This window comes from Rhinolophus sinicus, linkage group LG12 (assembly GCF_036562045.2).
Source record: "Rhinolophus sinicus isolate RSC01 linkage group LG12, ASM3656204v1, whole genome shotgun sequence".
In the NCBI taxonomy this organism is placed as follows: domain Eukaryota; kingdom Metazoa; phylum Chordata; class Mammalia; order Chiroptera; family Rhinolophidae; genus Rhinolophus; species Rhinolophus sinicus.
Window position 1 is genome coordinate 32,240,681 of NC_133761.1, and position 20,102 is coordinate 32,260,782.

Consider the following 20,102-nt stretch of genomic DNA (forward strand, 5'->3'; position numbering starts at 1 on the left):
GGACAGTTCCACATGGGGCCTCCGGTCCCTGCTCGTCCCCTCTGACCGGGTCCTTGGCCCCACCCCTAATCAAGCTGAAAGGAGTCGGCCTCACACGGCCGCATGAAGTCCTGGAGGGAAATGGGTCGCGCTTTCCCAGACTTCTTTAGGTTTCTCTGGAATTGCTGTTCTGGACGCAACTGTTTCCAAAGTTCCAACAATAGTGCATTGGGTTGTCGGTATATTTTCTTCCTATCGACCCCTGCTGCCACGAGATTACGCCACATCTGTGCGCATGTTAACTCTCTCAGGCCCACGACCTCACCCCTTTACTTTTGATTTGGGCTTCCAAGTCTCGACTGCGTGGACCTCCTGTCTTAACTTCCTTTGCCTCCGGCTTTCAACATCCCCTAGGGTGGCCATGGCAATTGTAACTTCATGAATCCGCTGCCCCGCATAGGGCATAAGAATGGCGACCAAGGATCGAAAAGCACTCGCAGGTGCAATATCCAAAACCAGATCTCTCATGCTGGCTGTAAAAAGCTGGTCATCCGGCCCCTGCATATTAGGGTTGAACATAGCATGTCTCATACCCATTTCACGGATGATTTGAGTAAGTTCCGTATATGACTGCCATTGACTCACGGTGTCTGGCAGCTCGCCAGCCTGTCCCCATACTGTGCGTACCGCAGCAGTGAGCCACTCCATTAGAGAGTGGTTGCCCTGGTTTGGGGCCAACTTATGGCAGTTCTGTAACCTTTGTCGCAGGGACGGATACACTGTCACAAAGGCTAGCTTTTCCATCTCTCCTGGGGAGCAGAGAATGTCTGCTCCCTCATCCCATAAACGTAATAGCCAAGCCAAGACTGGCTCTCCAGGGTGCCGTCTGTACCACCTCCCCAGCTCCTGCAACTCAGTGGGAGTGTAAGGGGTGTAGGTCGTGAACTCAGTCACAGCTGGGTTGCCGGCAGCAACGTCCCCGGGGCCCAAAGGTTGCTCACATTTTACCCTTTGCTTCAAGATTGGCCGGGCTTGGGGTTTGGGAGCTACATTGTCTCCACTCGCTTCCTCCGCCTCTGCCTCAGAGTCTCCACCTTGGGGCCCCTCTTCTAACAGGTGGACCCGAGCTTCCAGTGCATCCAACCGGGACACCTGGTCCAGCACCTGGGCCATTTCATTAAGTGCACTTTCCGTATTGAGAATCAAGGCCGTGAGGAACATCCAGCCCATGCAGCCGGCTGTAGCCTTCGCCTCCTCCCACAACCACTCGGCCAGAGCCTGCAGGGCCCTCTCCACGCTGGCCAGAGAGCCAGCCATGTCCTCCCACCCCTCCTTGGGGGTCCAACTCCTGAGAACAGTGGCCACCAGGCACCACACAGTGTGGGAGCCACACGTCCTCCTGCCCAGAGTCAGATGCCATTCCTACCTGTTCGGAATCTTGCTTGCCATGTGTGGGGACAGAGCCCCAGAAAGTAGTTTACAGGCTCTCGGCCTCACGTGGAAGGATGCTGGCTCGGGTGGTGAATGGCCGTCGGCTGTGGCTGATTGGCCGTCGGCTGTGGCCGGTTAGCCGATTGGCCGCTGGTATAACTGCTGCGGCTACGAAGGATTGCCGAGGAGCCGAGCAGAGCCGAAGAGAGTGGAAGAGGAGGGCCTAGGAGAGCGGAAGAGGAGAGCCGAGAGAGAGGAACAGAATCGAGATAGTGGAGGAGAGTCGTCGGTCTGTCGGTTGGCGGAAAGGGGACGGCAGGTTGGCGTCCAGTGGGCCCAGCCTCCAGTGAGACTATAGTGGTATGACTCCCCTACCTATGGCTCCGTGGGTGTTCCTTTCGGCCTCACCATATCCTGTGTTCTTGTGTGGGGAGCGGGAGCAGAGACCCCGCAGGCCGCCCCGCCTGAAAGATGGTGCGGCGAGAAGGCCTCCGCGCACGACAAATGGCGCAGCAAGCAGGGTCTCCCGCACAACACCATGCCAGGTGTCTGAGTGGGTGGAGGCTTTGGTGTAAGATGTCCGCAACCCTCGGAGCTTACCAAAGAGCCAGTGATGCCTGCTATGGCCAACAGGGTGGCATGCCATCCGGAAGCTCGAGAGGGCCACCGATTCACTGAGGGGTCACGTCTCTCCCAGGCAGACTGCGCTCCCCATCTCTGGTGCGGCTCCTCATGGGCTTCCCGAGACTGCGTTTTCACACGCACAAACTGCTCCACCATCCTTCGGAGAGTTTTGGCCGGCGCCATACCCTGCTCGCTGCACCATTTATCGTGCGAGGGACTCTGCTCACTGTGCCATTTGTCATGTGGGAGACCCTGCTCACTGCGCCATTTGTCGTGTAGGGCGGCCTGTGGGTCCTCTGGTCCCGCTCCCCACATAAAAACGCAGGATATGGCTAGGTCAAAAAGGAACACCCACGGAGCCATAGGTAGGGGTTTTGTACCACTATAGTCTCACTGGAGGCTGGAGTCACACGACCTGCAACCCGCTGTCCGCTTCTCTGCCTGCCAACCGACCGACTCACTCCCTCGACTTGACTCCTAGTTCCCCAACCATCGCAGCCACGGCAGTTATATCAGTGGCTAATTGGCTAACTGGTAACAGCTGATGGTCAATTAGCCACACTGACGGCCATCTACTACCCGAGCCAGCACCTTTCCACGTGAGGCCGAGAGCCTGGAAACTGCTTTCTGGGGCTCTGTGCCCGCAATGGATGTCCACATTATTGTGAATTTATTTAGGTGTTAAGAAAGACTGTGAGGGTCTTTTGTTAATATAGAATCATAGAGTTGGAATGAACCTTTGAAATCATGTAGCAAAGCCAGAGTTCATGAAACAGTATACCTTTGTCAAATCTTCCTTTAGTCTTGTTGTGGATTTGTCCAGTGGCACATGCTTTACAACACTGAAATCAAACAGGTCCTGAGACCCTGAAATATAGTGCGTCCATTTAATTCTGAACTTGCTCTAGTACGGCTCTGAAATATAGGCACAGCAGCAGAGATAACAAATCAAGGAGTTAATGAAGGATTAGCAACTTACAGGTTGGAAATAGTGGAATGTTAAGAGGATAAAACTTGAAGTCTAGATAACTGAAAATGTCAGCACTGAAGTAATTAAACATGACACAGTTTTATGGACTGGTGCTTCTTTTGTAATGCCCCCAACCTCTTTAATTTTTACACTCAGAGTGGGGATTGGGGAGGGGAGAGGAGAGAAAACCAAGGCCTTTATGACAGTACCACCGCCTTGCACAGCTACAATGTGGTGGCCGTGAACAACACTCCTACCTCCTCGTCCCCCTCCTTGGTTGTTTTATTAATTTAGAAAGATTGGGAACACCAGATGTGGTATCTTCTCTCTTTTTTTAACTACAAGTCTATATTCATTAATTATTTATCGAGTGCTAACTATATGCCAGGCATGGTTCCAAGCATTGCAGATATGAACAAAACAAAGATCCCTGCATTTGTGGACCCTCTTTTTGGTGCAGTGTTGTCCAATAGAAACATAGACTAAGCCACATATATAATTTTAAATTTCCTGGTAACCACATTTAAAAATAAAAATATTTTTAATATATATTTAATAACAGTATTTTATTACTATTAATATTTGTTGTGCTAATTATTAACAAGTTTTAAAATAAAAATATAATTATCATTTTAAAGTGGAATCAATATGGAAATTATTAATGAGATATCTTACATTCTCTTTTTTTGTATTAAGCCTTGACCTTTAGTGTATATTTTACATTTATAGTGTATCTCAATTTGGACTACCTGTGTTTCAGGTGCTTGGGAGCTACTGTATTGGAAGGTACAGCTTTAGATCATAGTGCTTGCTTTCTGTGTACCAAGTCAGACCATGTGGTAAAAGGCAGAGAATAAATTCTGAAAGTACTAGAATTTCTACATAATCTAGAAATGGCCTTTTGTAAAGCATTATATAATCTGGCCCTTGCCTGTCACTCAGATCTTATCTAGAACTAGTCTCTTGACTCGCTACACTTTAGTTCCTTCTTGACCTCAAATGTGGGAGGCTTCTTCTTGAATCAGTGTTTTTATCTTTTGTTTCCTTTGTGTGGAATGCTGTGTGTCCAGATAGCCAGTCACATGGTTGGCTTCCTTATGTCATTTGGACCTCAGCAAAAAGTGTCTCCGGCTTCTTTTTGATGTTTACTCTAAAGAGCCTTGCTCAGTAATTCTCTCAGTAGCTCTCTATTTTATTGTCCTCATAGCAATTGCCACTGACATTTTCTTGTAGTACACTGTTTTCTATCAAATTATCAAATTACCCCTTCCTCTATAGAATATAAACTCCATGAGAGCAAGTACACTTCTTGTTTTATTCACTACTGTATCCCCAGCAACTAGTGTAATTCCTGACTTGTAGTTAGTGCTTGATAAATATTTAATGAATGGGTAAGTGGCATTCTGGATCAGGTATCTTGCACTAGAGTGCATTTATCAAGTAAGTAAGGCTCTTAGACTTTCACTGAGGAATGTGCAACTAAGGGATGGCTTAGAATAGTCTTAGGGTCTTTTAATTTGGAAAGGGTTAGGGAAAGTTGGTACTTCAGAGGTCAGGGGAAGGAGTTCCAAGTTGTTTGTTTGTTTTTGATGAAGAAAGAAAATTTACGCAAAGCCAACACATTATTCAAGATTACTGCATACAAAAAGACATGTACAATATGTGTATGACATTATATATCGATGCCATGCACAAATGTAAAACATCTTCCAATTTGCTTAGAAATATTACATGGTCAGGGCTTTTAAAAAATTGAGGTGAAATTCATATAACGACATTAACCATTTAAAAGCAAGCAATTCAGTGATATTAATGTATTCATAATGTTGTATAATCACCACCTCTATCTAGGTCCAAAATATTTTCATCACCCCCACACCCTTTAAGCAGTGCTCCTCATTTCCCCAGCCCTGGCAACCACCACTCTGCTTTCTCTCTCTGTAGACTTACCTGTTCTGAATATTTCATATAAATTGAATCATACAATACATGCCCTTCTATGGCTGGCTTCTTTCTCGTAGCATAATGTTTTTGAAGTCCGTCCTCATTGTGGCACATGTCAGCACTTTATTCCTTTTTTATGGCTGAATAGTGTTCTACTGTATGTATATATTATTTGTTTATCCATTCATCCGTTGATAGCCATTTTGGTTGTTTCAACCTTTTGAGCATTGGGAATAGTACTGGTATGAACATTCATGTACATAGATTTGTTTTGAGTACTATTTTTCAGTTTTTTTCAGTATATACCTAGGAATAGAGTAGTTGGGTCAAATGGTAATTCTATGTTTAACTTTTTAAAAATGTTTTGAGGAACTAAATGTTGTTTTCCACAGTGGCTGCATCACTTTGCATCCCACCAGCAATGAGTTCTAATTTCTTGACATCCTTGCTAGCATTGTTGTTTTCTCTTTTTTTAAATATAGCCATCCTAGGGGGTGTGAAGTGGTACCTTGTTGTAGTTTTGATTTGCATTTCCTAATGGCAAATGGTGACGATGGTGAACATCTATCTTTTCATATGTGGCCATTTGTATATCTTCTTTAGAGAAATGTCTATTCAAGTCCTTTGCCCATGTTTAAATTGGATTGTCTTTTTGTTGTTGAGTTGGAAGAGTTCTTTATATATTCTAGATACTAGACCCTTTATCAGATGTAAGATTTGCAAATATTTTCTTCCATTCTGTAGGTTATTTCACTTTCTTAATAGTGTTTTTTAACACACAAAAACTTTATAAATTTTGATGAAGTCCAATTTATCAATTTGACACTTGTTTCTTGTACTTCTGATGTCATAGCTAATGATCCATTGCCAAACCCACAATCATGAAGTTTACCCTGATTTTTTTTGTCTAAGAATTTTATGGTTTTAACTCATATTTAAGTTGTTGATACATTGTGAGTAAATTTTTATATATGGTATGAGGTAGAGGTCCAACTACTTCTTTCTTTTTTGCATGTGACTATCCAACTTGTCCCCCAAGTTGTTTCTTAATGAAACATGAACCACTGTGGGGTTGCTGGAAGTAGAAGCTTCTTCCCGTTGTTAGTGTCACATTCTACAGAATCTTTATATTTTTATCTTTTTAATTTCCACTATATGTTTCTATTTATTATCCCACTGTTGAGCATTTGAACTTCTTTCCCCCTTCCTCTAGAACAGTGTCCTTTATCTTTATATAAATTGAGATTTTCCTTCTATCCTAAGCTTACTTATTTGGGTTATATTTGCTGGTTGTGCTTGTAGTGAGAAGTAGGTTTTGTGCTTGTAGTGAGAAGTAGGTTTTATTATTCTGAGCTTTTGATATCACTTGGATGCATTTAAAAACTAAGAGGATGTTTTCAATAAAAATAGTGGCTTTAATAATTTTTAACAAGGTTTGTCAAGATAGGCAGTATACCATAGTGGATATGATCATACAGGAGTCACATCTTGATTCCATCTCACTTGTGTGTGAAAAGAAGGAAGTTACTGAACCTCTTTGCAAGAACTTCCTTTGTTTGTGTTTCTATTTTCCTAGTCTTTCTCTGACATTTTCATATATCAGTTCCGTTCTCATTATTAGGGCCAGAAATCCAGAGCTTGTGTGGGTGAGGAATGACCTGGATAGAGGCAGGCGGAGTGTTATTGGTGCTTCATGCAGGGGACTCTGGGCAAGCCACCCCTCCTCCTTTCCTCTTTAGCATGTAAAACTGTTGGTTTTTATTTTCTTCAAGAATGGGAGGCATCACAGGGAAGACAGTCTGAATTTACTTTTTCGGGACAGATAGCTGCAATTTTGCTACCTCAGTATTAGAAGATGTGGATTTCTTAGGGTCATGTTGATACTCGGGATATGTTACATGCTTTACGATTGACATTTAAAATTTTAAAGAAAGGAGAAATTTAATGAAATTTTCTTTCATCAGTAAAGTTTGTAATAAGAGTGACAAAGTATTTATAGGGGAAAAAAAAGTCCTCAGTTCTTTACTTTTTAGCTGTTCCTAGAGGTTTGATGGTCATTAGAAAGAAATGCTTGTTATACCAGTACTCTCTTGTAAGAGTTTATCTAAGATGGTATTTGAATCTAGTTTTTAAAATATTTCTTTCCAGTTAACGGAAGATGAAATTGCAACTATTCTTAAATCTACTTTGAAAGGACTAGAATATTTACACTTCATGAGAAAAATACACAGAGATATAAAAGCTGGAAATATTCTCCTTAATACAGAAGGACATGCAAAATTGGCAGATTTTGGCGTGGCTGGTCAATTAACAGTAAGTATAATAATTTTGAAAATACTTTTGGCTTATATGTCCAGGTTTGATTGTGACTAGACTTTAATAACTTTTTTGGGGGGTATGGAAAGAAATGCATAACTTTATTGCTCTTGGGGAGAAGGGGCCATAATTTGAGTATTATTTATTGCTTTTATTTGCAATTTAAGAGGAAAGCTGCATTGGTTCATTTTTGTAACTTTCATTGTTATAGTACTGTTTTTAATGACTATCTTTAATGATAGTAGTGGCGATAAGTTACTTATGGACTCTCGGTTATTTCAAAATTCAAAATTGCTAAATACGTCATGTCATAACTACTTGAAATTTCAGAAAAATAGTCAATTTCATATGTAATCAGTAGTATTTGACAGTTTCATAAATACATACATACATACATATATATATTTTAAAGACTATGCTGGCAAACAGATTTCTTAGTGTTTATATAGTAGTGTTTATGTCAGTGTAATGTTTTTGCAGGATACGATGGCAAAACGCAATACTGTGATAGGAACTCCATTTTGGATGGCTCCTGAGGTAATTCAAGAAATAGGCTACAACTGTGTGGCTGACATCTGGTCCCTTGGCATTACCTCTATAGAGATGGCTGAAGGAAAACCTCCGTATGCTGATATACATCCAATGAGGGTAAGAAAAGGATAGTTTGCTAAAAATGTCGATGAGATAAGTGTTGCCGTTTTGTAATGTCAGTGTAAGTAAATATAAAGCAAATTAAATAAGTTTGTTCGAATTTGGGTTCTGTGCAAAAACTAGTAAAATTATTTGACAAGGATTAGTGACTGTTCACTTTTTTCCAACTCCCATCCTTAATTGTGAGAAAAGAAGTGAAGGCTATATTTCTCTCTGCAGTCACGGTTTTCCTCCCCCGCCAAAATACCTGTAAAAATTTCCCTTGCTTTTAATAGAAGAAAGCGCTGGTAAGCCCACTGTATTCTTCATGTCATCGTTTTCTGAGTGTGACAGTGGAAGTGTTGAAGGAAACAATGCTTTCTTTTCTGCCCACCCTGCAAATTCTACCTTTTTTGTGCTTTTGTTTTTTCCCTTTTTCTTCTCTTGTCTGAGGCTAAGTAAGAAATCTTGATTTCTAATATTCTATGTACTTGTAAGCAATTAATGTTACTAAGTTAGTGCTTAGTGAGAAAATGGAATTCCTTTTTTGAACGTTATTATATGCTTCTGTGAATTCCTTTTCCAGGATAAGTTTTGAATTTGAAGTATATACTTTTCATATTGAAGTCTAATTGCCTATACTTTAGGGTTTGTGGGGATATAGGTTTTAGGTTTATTAGTATGAGAATCTCAATTCATTATAGATAAGTATATTTATCTTTGTAAACTTATTGCCCTCTAGTGGCTATAGTCACCTCAACGAGAAAGGATATAGGAATGAATAGAGAAGAGAGGGAAGAGAAGAGAAGGGGAGGGGAGGGGAGGGCTGGGAGGGGGTGTTAGGGCGACTGGAGAAATGTGCTAAGTAAGTAGATGGGAGGAAAAATAATGCAGTACTTTAGAATATCTGAAGAATAAATTGGGATTATTTTTGATGTTACATGCTCTTGTGGATTGAATTTCAATAATATAGGTAACAGTGTACTATACTGAAAATATTAAATCTGCTTGCCACTTTAAAGAGAATTATTTGAGTAATACAGTTGTGTAGCATATGTTATCATCTTCTTGTGCATATAAATTCCTTTTGCTAAAGTGAAAAATAAAAATAACATGAATTATTTGTTTGAAAAATGAAAAGTAACAAGTTCAGCATAAAATCAGCAACACAGATTTTCATTTCTTCTCTGATTCCTAGTTATCTTTGTTACTTTTAGTCAGAATGTTTTTAGGGTGATCCTCAAACTGGGTGTATTAGAGTTTGAGTTAGTGAGGTAAACTAAATTATCCACGGCAATCTAGCTGAGGGCCAGAACTGAGGTTTAACCCAGGACTTGGATTATTGCTGTCTGCTTCCTCCTTGTGTAAATCTTAGTTTTCCATCAAATAGTCTCTCTTGCAGATAGCAAAGAATTGTAATACATGGCCCCTACATTCCAGGATCTTAAAATATCACTTGACAGTTTGAATTAACACATGTGAAGTGGTAAAAATATACTTAAATATAAATATAGTATTTCTCTTTAAAATTCTATCTATTTAAAATTTGACTTTCTAGGATGACTTGCTCACTTTTTTCTACCAATCTATAGGATGCTTTGCTTGCTTTTTTATACCAATCTAATTCTACCCATTTTTCAAGTCCCAGCTCAGTTTTTATTTCTAGATAGAGCCTTCCTTAATAGCTATGACCTAAGTAGATTTCTCTTTTCCCTCACAATTTGTGTATATGCAATTCTTGACTCCACAGTTCTTTGGGTAGTTTATTAAGTGTTGCTTTATACATTTGCAAACACAATATGATTTTAAGTTGCTATTTAAATTGTTATTATTTAATTTTTCTCATGTTTGTTAACTACCTTACAAATTAGAGTACCAACTTCAAGTATTGGGAAACTATCAAGATCATGTGCAGATACAAGTTTCCCCAAATTTGAATCTTCACTTGAAAGCTCAAATTTCATGTTATATATATTACATACTGTATTCTTACAATAAAGTAAGCTAGATTAAAGAAAATGTTAAGAAAATCATAAGGAAGAGAAAATATATTTTATTTATTGAAAAAAAATCTGTGTGTAAGTGAACCCACATGCTTCAATCCTGTGTTGTTCAAGAGTCAACTGTGTATCTCAACTGTATGCAAATGGAGCAGTGGCTAGCAAAAATAAGAAATCTACAAACCATCTAATGTTGTTATTATAATTATTAATTTAAAATACGAACCTTCTAAGTTTGTTCTAGAGTAGTTGGACATATAGACAGATTTAATTTTTGTGTTTTTTTCCCTACCTATTTTTTGGTAGCAATATAGACTTATGAGATAATTAACAGTCTACAAAGTTGTCACAATGGAATGAATATGTGATCGATGGAAAGATCACTACAACAGATGGAGGCAAAGAAAGCTAGTTATTTTAATATAAGTAAAGGATATTATACAATTTACTGCAAATAGACGTCTATCTAGAACAGGACACTAAGCATGTGGGGGTCCACCTTCCCTAGCCTCCATACACCGGGAAGCAGTGTCCAGCTATTATTGATATTGCCTGATTGGAGTAAGATTCTACCTGGTCTGCCTGAAATTCCCTTTGGGTATTCTTACAGGCATATGCCTCTTTCCACTGTGCCTGCCCTCTAGATGCATATAAATAGGAACAACTCCAGAACAGTGATGCTGACTCCTAGACTGAATGAACTGGGAGTTGGTTTCTCAGTCACTTTCTCAGACATACCACACTTTTAGTATGCCCGGATTCCAGGCCTGCTTGAGACACATGCTTGCTTAAGCCAGCAAGAATTAGGGGCAAGAAGAGATGCGTCAAGCTTGGATAATTTAGAATGGAATTGCTCCTGCCTAAATAGTCACAAATTAATATTGTGGTTTTTCCTGATTAAGCTTTTTGAAAGACATATATTTTGAGTGTCATAGCCTGAGGGATGTGAAGAATCTAAAGGTGGTACTAAATTAGAAAATGATAGTAATTATATTAAATTGGAACTTGGCAGTCAATTGAGAATGAGTTTTTTGAAGGTGTTAAGGCTGAGGTCATTTGTTTTACATGCTTTAGTTTATCATTTTTGTCAAAAATTGGTACTTTCTTTAATCATTCCTGAGAGAATAAGAGATATTTAGAGATATTCAAGGAGGAGTTTCCTAATAAAAGGAGATATTAAACACACTGGATTTGATGATAAGGGATGAATTAAATTTATTAGTTTTGATACAGTTCTCTCTTATTTTTTAAGAGAAAGTTGTAGTGTATGCAAACCAAATCTTTATTGTGGTAGATAGTAATAATTACCTGTGTAGTAAAGGACAATGATGAAGTATACATTAAAGCATGTAAAGCTTTGTAAACGAAGGGATGAAAATGTGCTTATACATTTATATCCAGCTGTTAGATTAAAATTAATGAGTAATGGCAAATAGAAGTAAATCTGCTCAAAAAGTTAAGTGAAACAAATTTTATCAAAACCCAATTTATTTTAAAAAATTAAATATGAAGCAACCGAATTAATTTTGGTCAGTTAAGTAAATAAAAGATTTAAAAAATTTGATTTGAATTCAGTTAACCACATACTTCTGTGAAGATCAGTCTTCTCAGCTCTTCAGGAAATATAAGTACAAAAAAAGAAATCAGGAAATGAGTGAATAGTATCATTTTCCTAAATATCTATCACTATATTCCTCCACCAAACCCAAGCACTTTATTCCTTTAGACATCACTAAGACTCTATTGATTCTTAATACAGTTTTGCTTTTGTTTTGTTTTATAAGCTTATGTGTTTGGTTACTGGTTACTCAGCATAGTGACGGGAAGGAGAGAACTATTTGAGTCAGACTAAGGCCAGCAGATAAAGGGACTGCTGAGATCTTGACATAGACTGAAGAAAATAAAACTCAAACTGAAAACTTTTACACAAATGTAATATTGAATGTTTATTACCTTTTCAAAATAAGATGTACAAGCATATAGTATATTTTGGGAAGATTTCTGTCAAAGGTGACTTACAGAGACAGTTGGAGGCATTTAAATAGCAATTTTCTGGAAATTCAACTTATACAGTGTGACGATTTCTGTTTGAGTAAATTTGGTGTTATTTTAGACTAAAATAGGTGTGTATGTGTGTATGTGTGCTCACACCACTTACTTAGGAAGAAAGAAACCCTGTAGATATTTTCAATGCGGAAAATTTATTTTTGATGAGTGATATTTTTGAAAATGATGTTATCTTTATTTTCTGAAGAACCTTTTCCTGAACCTTGCTAATTTTTCCAACTAGCTTCCATTTTTTTTTTTTTTTTTTAGGAAGCATAGCATTTTAATTAGTGAAATAAATTTTCCATTACATGCAAGGTAAAAACAGACATTAGAAAAAAATTACTCTTTATGGCTGCATACTGAAAAATAAACCACAGTAGCTTTCTTCCATTGCCAATCACATGGTGTAATTCGCAATATACTTAGAATACTCCCAATCCAACATGATTAGAAAAAAAAGACATACAAAAAAGGTAGTTCCATCTACCTCTGAGGAGTGAAAACTGAGTTAACCATTTTTTAATTAGAAAAAAAATCCATGAACTTCTTCTTACCCAATTAATAATAGAATTTGGTTGCGACATTTTGGGAGAGTGGGCTTGGGTAGCTGGGGGAGAGAGTAATACCACACATAGCACATTTAGACATCTTCCATCTCCCATTCCCTACTGTATATGGCTCAGTAGATACCTAGGCCATCTTAGTGTGTGTGCATGACACTGCTTCTGGAAGATTCCTTACACGCATTCAACATGGGGGGTGCAGGACAGGTATCTTCATTTCATCTGGGAATGGATAAAGGAATATGGGGTGTTAATTCACAGCATTAAAATCTACTGGTGGGAAAGTCCTGGATGAAGACCTCTCAAAGCCTCAGATAGCAGAGGCGCAGCCTGTTTCTGTGCTGTGCCGTCTTTGTGCCTCTGTGGGAGTGCTGTGCCAGACTCCCGACACTGGGCCAGGAGCACACAGTCAAACTACGTCCTGCCCCACCCAGGATGGGGGAGCGTCAGCACTTTGATGTCGGCACTCACACTCATGGGCATGGTATGGCCAGGAGCTATGGCTTAGTGGCCAAGCCCAGGTCTCCCCCTTTTCTCTGGCTTTGCAGTTAAATTTTGGCTTGAATGACATGTTCCATGATTGTGAGGTTCACGTTTTTAGTTTTTAATTTGTCTTCTTACCCTTCATGATAGTTTCCTAGGGCTGTTATAATAATTACCACAAATTTGGTGGCTTAACACAACAGAAATTTATTTTCTCACAATCCCGGAGGCCAAAAGTCTAAAATCAAGTTATTGACAGGGCTGCACTCTCTGCAGAGACTTTAAAGGAGAATCCACTTTTTGCCTCTTTCAGCTTTTGGTGGCTGCTGGCAATACGTGACATTCTTGGACTGTAGCTGCATCACTCCAGTCTCTGCCTAAAACTTCACATTAGGGCCCACTTGGATAATCCAGGATGATCTCTTCCTTTCAAGATCCTTATCTTAATTACATCTGCAGAGATCCTTTTTTTCCAAATGAGGTCGCATTCAGATGTTCTGGGGATTAATATGTGGACATATCTTTTTGACGGCACCACCATTCAAGTCACTGCACTACCTATAATCTATTCTTTCAAAATATATATACTTTAAGATTAATAATGACTCATTTCAGGACATATTTCCTTGTCTTTCTGTTGTCACTTTTTATTGTGGTAAAATATATATAACATAAAATTTACCATTTTAGCCATTTTTAAATGTACTAATCAAAAGCATTAATTACATTCATATTGTTTCACAACCATCACACCAAGCATATCCAGAAATTTTTATCATCCCAACTGAAACTCTGCACCCATTAAACAATAACTCTCCATTTATCTCTTCCCTTCAGCACCTCATAGCCATATTTTACTTTCTGTCGTTATAATTTGACTATTCTAAGCACCTCATGTAAGTGGAATCATACAATATTTGTCCTTTTTTGTCTGACTTCTTTCACTTAGCATGTTTTTGAGATTCATCAATGTTGTAGCATGTATCAGAATTTCATTTATTTTTAAGGCTGAATAATATTCCATTGCATGTATATACCACATTTTTATCCATTCATCCATCCATGTACACTTGGGTCTCTCACACCTTTTGGCTGTTGTGAACATGGGTGTACAATAATCTCTTTGAGACTCTGCTTTCAATTCTTATGGACATATACCCAGAACTTGGATTGCTCGTTCATATGGTAATTTTATATTTAAGTTTTTAGGAACCTCCAGACTGTTTTTCACAGTGGCTGTACCATTTTACACTCATACCAGCCATGTGCAAGGGTTCTCGTTTCTCCACGCTCTTGCCAACACTTCTTTTCTGTGTTTTTGATACTAGCCATCATAATGGGTGTGAAGTGGTATCTCATTGTGGTTTTGATTTGCATTTTCCTAATAACTAATGATGTTGAACTTCTTTTAATGTGGCTTATTGTCCATTTGTGTATCTTCTTTGGAGAAATGTCCATTCAAGTCCTTTGCCCATTTTTAAATTGGGTTGTTTTTTTGTTGTTGAGTTTCTGGTCTCATTTTTCTTGACTTTCCTCTAGTATTGATCTGCCTTTCCTCTTTGCTGGTTTACGTCTCCTGGTCCTTTGACTTTTTACTGCCTCTGTTTATTGTCCTTCCAGCTATCCCCCTATCACTTTTTACACACCAATCTAATACTCAGTCTTAATCCCCTTATAATTCTTCCTTTGTAATCAATCCTTTGGGAGGCCTTTGAGTCAAATGGTTTTTACTCCTGTTTATATGCATATCACTTGCAAGTGTACAAGTAGAGGAGTGCTAATTTATAGTTAATTATATATATTACTTTGCTTTATGCAATAGATGTGTTCCAAAGTTGTATAACTGCTTAATAGTTGTAAGTCAGCATTTTACATTCTTTGGACATCATTTTTTAAAAATAATTTTAATGACTTCTTTAGTAATGAGAATAACACTCTTGAAACTTATGTGCCATGTAATTGTGGATATTTTTATGATGGGACATACCCATGTTATAAATACAAAATTTAGTCATTAATGTTAAAAATGTTTTTGATTTAGTATTAATGTAAAAGTGGAAGAAATGCATATTCTAATGTGGAAGCAGGGAAGTCAACCTTTGCATTAGTTGGAGAGTATATATCTACTGTCCTACATTGGTTATTTTGTTGTCAGAGAAACTAAGTGTCATCTAACTGTGGATATTTGATTTTTGAAGACAAGTACCCTAGAATTTTCTTCCTGTATTCTTTTACTTATGTTCCCTTTTCCTTATTTCTTTCTATAAATATTTAGTGCACATTTATCATATACCATTTGGACTTTGAAGATATAGTGGTAAGCAGAACAGACACATTTCCTGTTCTCTTGGAACTTCTAGTCCAGTGATAACTGATATTCTAATGTTAGAATTATTTAGCTTTTCTTTTCTGTGTGTGTACGTGTGTGTGTGTGTGTATGTGTGCATGCATGTGTGTGCATGTAGGGTAGATCTATATTCAGTTGTTTAGAATAAAAGACAATACACTGTAATGACTTTTATTCAATTATATGTTTGTATATTACAAATTATATAGGAACATATGGCTATAGATGAGAATTTTATTAGTTTGTCATTACATACATCACTTGTTTTTCTTCCTTGAATTTATCCTAATCTTTTTTTTTCTGCTTCTGATTTCCACCTTTATTTCCTTTGTTCCCTATTCCCTGACAGCACATGTACATGAATGCTCACATGCTCCCCTTCCCTCCTTTGCTTTTCTTTCTCTGTGCTTTTCTTTGTTTTTGTATTGCCTTTTTTCTTTCCTATCTGTTCCCTATATTTTCTGCCTGATTTATTTTATGTGATACCTTGATTCTATTAACCATACTTTTCATATTGGAAATAGTCAAGTATCCAGAGAAATGGGGCAAATTGGATCATTGGAGAATTTCAGTACTACTTCCAGGACATATGGTTTTTCACTCTATTTTAAAGTTAGAATTTTTCTCCCCTGTGGTCCTGATACATGTGGGAGTACCAGGCATTCCAGCCCCTAACTTGGGGATTAAAGTTTATTACAGTGACAGTTTCAACATATCTCTGTCCAGTTGGAGTTATTATTTTGAAGAGATGAATAAGCAAGCAGAGCAGAATAAATAGATTTCAGTTTCTCTTGGTTGAGCCTGCTGGGGTCACCCCAGAGGGTTTCACAGGGGAAGACAAATTCCCACTGTTAATTTATATTTAAACCTTGCTATTGGTGTTGCCAAGTGCTCTGTAAACATGATTAGCTTAGTAACTGTTGAAGAAGGAATCATCATTTTCCTACTGATATACAAATTGCATGAGTTTGAATTGTAGTCTTGGAGACATATTTCTATTAAGTATTACTTAGAGTGAGAATTATTGAGAAAGAATTATACTAGAATTCATCTTTTTAAGATTTTAATATGGAATACTGACAAAGGCAATATTTCTCTCTGTTTTATGAAGACAATTTAAATTGATTTATTAATGATTTAAAGATGACATTTCATTTCAGACTTTTTTGACTGTGATCCATAGTATGAAATATATTTCACATTGTGACCTATTGTGCGTGTGCACACACAACTGAAACAAAATATACATAAAACAGTACTTATCTTTACTCTTTGTTATCCACTCTGATTTCTGTTCTATCACTGTCATGTCTGTCTTCTCTCCTTCTATTCTATTTCATCCTTGCAGTAAAAAAAAGAGGTTCAAATCTGTTAAATTGATTTCATGATCAATTTTAGTTTGTAACCTGCATTTGTAGAGAAAACAAAAAATGACTGAATCAGGCTTTGGAAATCTGAATTCTTCCACTGCCATAATGCTTCCATTTTTGCCACATAGTAGTGGTGTGACCTGGTGTTTGACACTTTGAATCCTGAAACGATTATGTTACCTGTGAATGAGTTGTAAAGCACTCTCATATGTCTACTTCACAGAGTTGTTGTGAAGCTCTGATAAGATAACGTAAATGAACAATACATGTAAAATGCTAAATACTATAGAAATATTAGGTAGCATTAAGTTACTTTTCATGTCTCACATTGAGACAATAAATTAGTTTAAATAATTCATTCTTGCAGATGGTGCCTATTTAATAATATTTACCATCTTTACTTAAGAAGATTTTGGCTGTGGAAAGAATCAGACAATTGCTTTAATACCACCTGATGTTGTTTTAGGGTATCTAGTAGAGTTGGAGGTATTGGGACTTTGCATAGTACTCAAAGGAGTTTATTGTGAGCCAGGGGAGGTTGCTGAAAGCTTTTAATCCCTTGCTTATGGCTGCTGATATGACTTCTGCAGCCTCTGTTGAAAACAATATAGAAACCATGAGCCTGTGAGGACAGAGATATATGTGGATTCTCTCTTTTGTAACCTCAGGTCAAACTGTCATATATAGATCTTTTCTACTTCGTTTTCACTATATACTAGTCCAGTGATGGAAACCTTGATTCACAAGAGAGTAGAATGAGCTTTTTCTGGGACAGAGAATTCAGTCAGTGGATCCCCTGAAATTGCATTTAATTAGTGGTGTTTGTCATTTTTCTGGTGACAGAGTTCATAATTTTCATCAAATGAAAATAAGGACTCCTTGAAACAAGGGTTTCTTGACCCATAAAGATTGAGAACTGTGCAAATGGCATCCAGAGTAAAGCAGGTTTATTTGTACTTATATCTGACAAAGTAGATTTCAAGATAAAAAATGGCAACAAGAGACAAAGATGGACATTTTATAATGATAAAGGGGACAATACATCAAGAAAACGTAATATTTATCAACATACCAGGGTGCCAAAACAATGTGTACAAGTGGACACTTTGGTCAATGGTGCTCAAGCAGTGGTTCGCCATAATCAGAAGTGTCTGGATGCTCATGGTAACCACTTTGAGCACCTCTTGTCATTGCAGAAGTCAAATGTGACTTGTACTCATCTTTTGTTATTGGTATATATTGAGTATTACAATCTTAATACTGTTTTCCTTTCTTAAAATGTATGTATATATTTTGGCACCCTCTGTATATGTACCCGATCAGGAAGCACCAATATATATATAACTACTACTAACCGAACTAAAGAGAGAAACTGACAAAAGCACAATTATAGTAGGGGACCTAAATACCCCATTGACAGCTATGGCTAGATCATCCAAGCAGAAAATCAATAAGTAAATATCGGCCTTAAATGACACGTTAGATCAAATGGACATAATTGACATCTACAGTGCCTTTCATCCCTGAACACCAGATTATACATTCTTCTCTAGTGCAATGGAACACTCTCAAGGATAGACACAAAACTCGCCTCAACAAATGTAAGAAGATTGTACACCAAGTATATTCTCTGACCACAATATTTTGAAATTGGAGATCAACTACAAAAAGAAAATGGGAAAAACCACAAACTTGTGGAGATTCAATACAACATGCTACTAAAGAATGACGGGGTCAAAGAAGAAATAAAAGGAGAGAACAAAAGATACATAGAGACAAATGAGAACGATAATATGGCATAGCAAAACTTTTGGGATGCAACAAAATTGATAATAGGAAGACTTATTATTATAGGCCTATCTCAGGAAACAAGAAAAATCCAATAAACAACCTAACATTACATCTTTAAAGAACTAGAAAAAGAAGAGCAAATGAAGCCCAATGTCAGCAGAAGGAAGGAAATAATAAAAATTAGAACAGAATTAAATGAAATCTAAACAAAATCCTGTTCGCCTTCCCCAATTAAAAAAAAAAAGGGGAAACTTAATGATGGATACCACAGAAATATAAAGGATCATACAAGAATACTGTGAAAGACTATATGCCACCAAATTCAGTAACCTAGAAGAAATGGATAAGTTCTTAGAAATAACTTTTCTAGACTGAATTGTGAAGAATTAGAAAATATAAATAGAACAATCAACAATAAGGAAATTGAAACAATTGTCCAAAACCTCCCAAACAGGAAAAGTCCTGGACCAGATGGTGTTACTAGTGAATTCTACCATTCGAATATGATTTAATACCCATTTTTCTCAAACTCTTCCAAAAAATTGGAGAGGCAATATTTCCTAACTCATCTTATGAGGTCAACATTACCCTGATACCAAAACCTGGCAATGATAACACATAAAAACTACAGACCAATATCTCTGATGAACGTAGATGCAAAAATCCTAAACATAATAGTAGCAAATTGAATACAACAGTACATTAAAAAGATTTTACATCACAGTCAAATGGGGTTCATTCCAAGGGTTCAAGGATGGTTCAACATATGCAAATCGATCAATGTGATATACTGCAGAAAAAGCGTTTTTGTTTTTTGTTTTTTGTTTACAGATATTTTAATGCCATTGAATGAATGGAGTTTAAGAAAGATGCAATCACATATTCTTTATTGATATATCCATTTAGTCAAATTAGTAAGAGTATTCTGATAGAGGCACTGTATAAGAAATGTCTGGCTCTTAATGGCAAGGAGTTAGGAGGAGGATGGGAAAAACAAAAATAAATGTGGACCCCATGCATGCTGTGATTGGTGAGGAGAGTTAGCTTAGCATGGTAGTGACCAGCTCTCGCAGTTCAGATTAGCATTCATGAGCCCCTGACAGAGAGGGAGCAAGGCCTGTGTGAATGAAAAAGAGAGAACAAATGTGAAAGAAATGTCAATACCATGATCAATCATTAGAACCACTTCCTCTTGAATACACGTTCAACTCCCTTACCCTCCTCCCACCTTCTAGTAGTGATTACTTGACAAAACCTCAAACCTGGTTAGGTACAATTTCCCCACCAATTCTGTGGCTGCAGCGTGCATTTGAACAGCTGGAGTGGCTGGAGGAAAACATGCAGCCATGATAAACTAGTTTTACTTTATATTCATGACTGCTGACCTCAGGAGTTCTTAGTTCTGCCCAGCAATTTTACATCATTCATCCATCCTCCTAGATGGCTTTTTACATGTCCTCTGTCTTCAATCATCCACCTCTTCCCTCTCAGCTGATAACTTTGAGTCCTGTTTCTGAAAAAAATGTAAGCTCTGAGAAGAGAACACCCACATACTCCCACCACCACATGAGCTGCCCCTACCTACAGCTGCACCCACATACCCAG

At 37.8% G+C, this 20,102-nt stretch overlaps 1 protein-coding gene across 2 annotated transcripts in view; it reads left to right on the top strand.

The window, feature by feature from the left end:
* Positions 1-20,102, top strand: part of STK3 (serine/threonine kinase 3) — a 301,457-nt gene that overhangs the window by 78,634 nt on the left and 202,721 nt on the right. For both annotated transcript variants that reach the window (XM_019757652.2, XM_074316314.1), the window contains exons 5-6: positions 7,097-7,261; positions 7,745-7,912. In XM_019757652.2, coding sequence (XP_019613211.1) covers positions 7,097-7,261; positions 7,745-7,912 — 333 coding nt within the window. The remainder of the gene's footprint in view (positions 1-7,096; positions 7,262-7,744; positions 7,913-20,102) is intronic.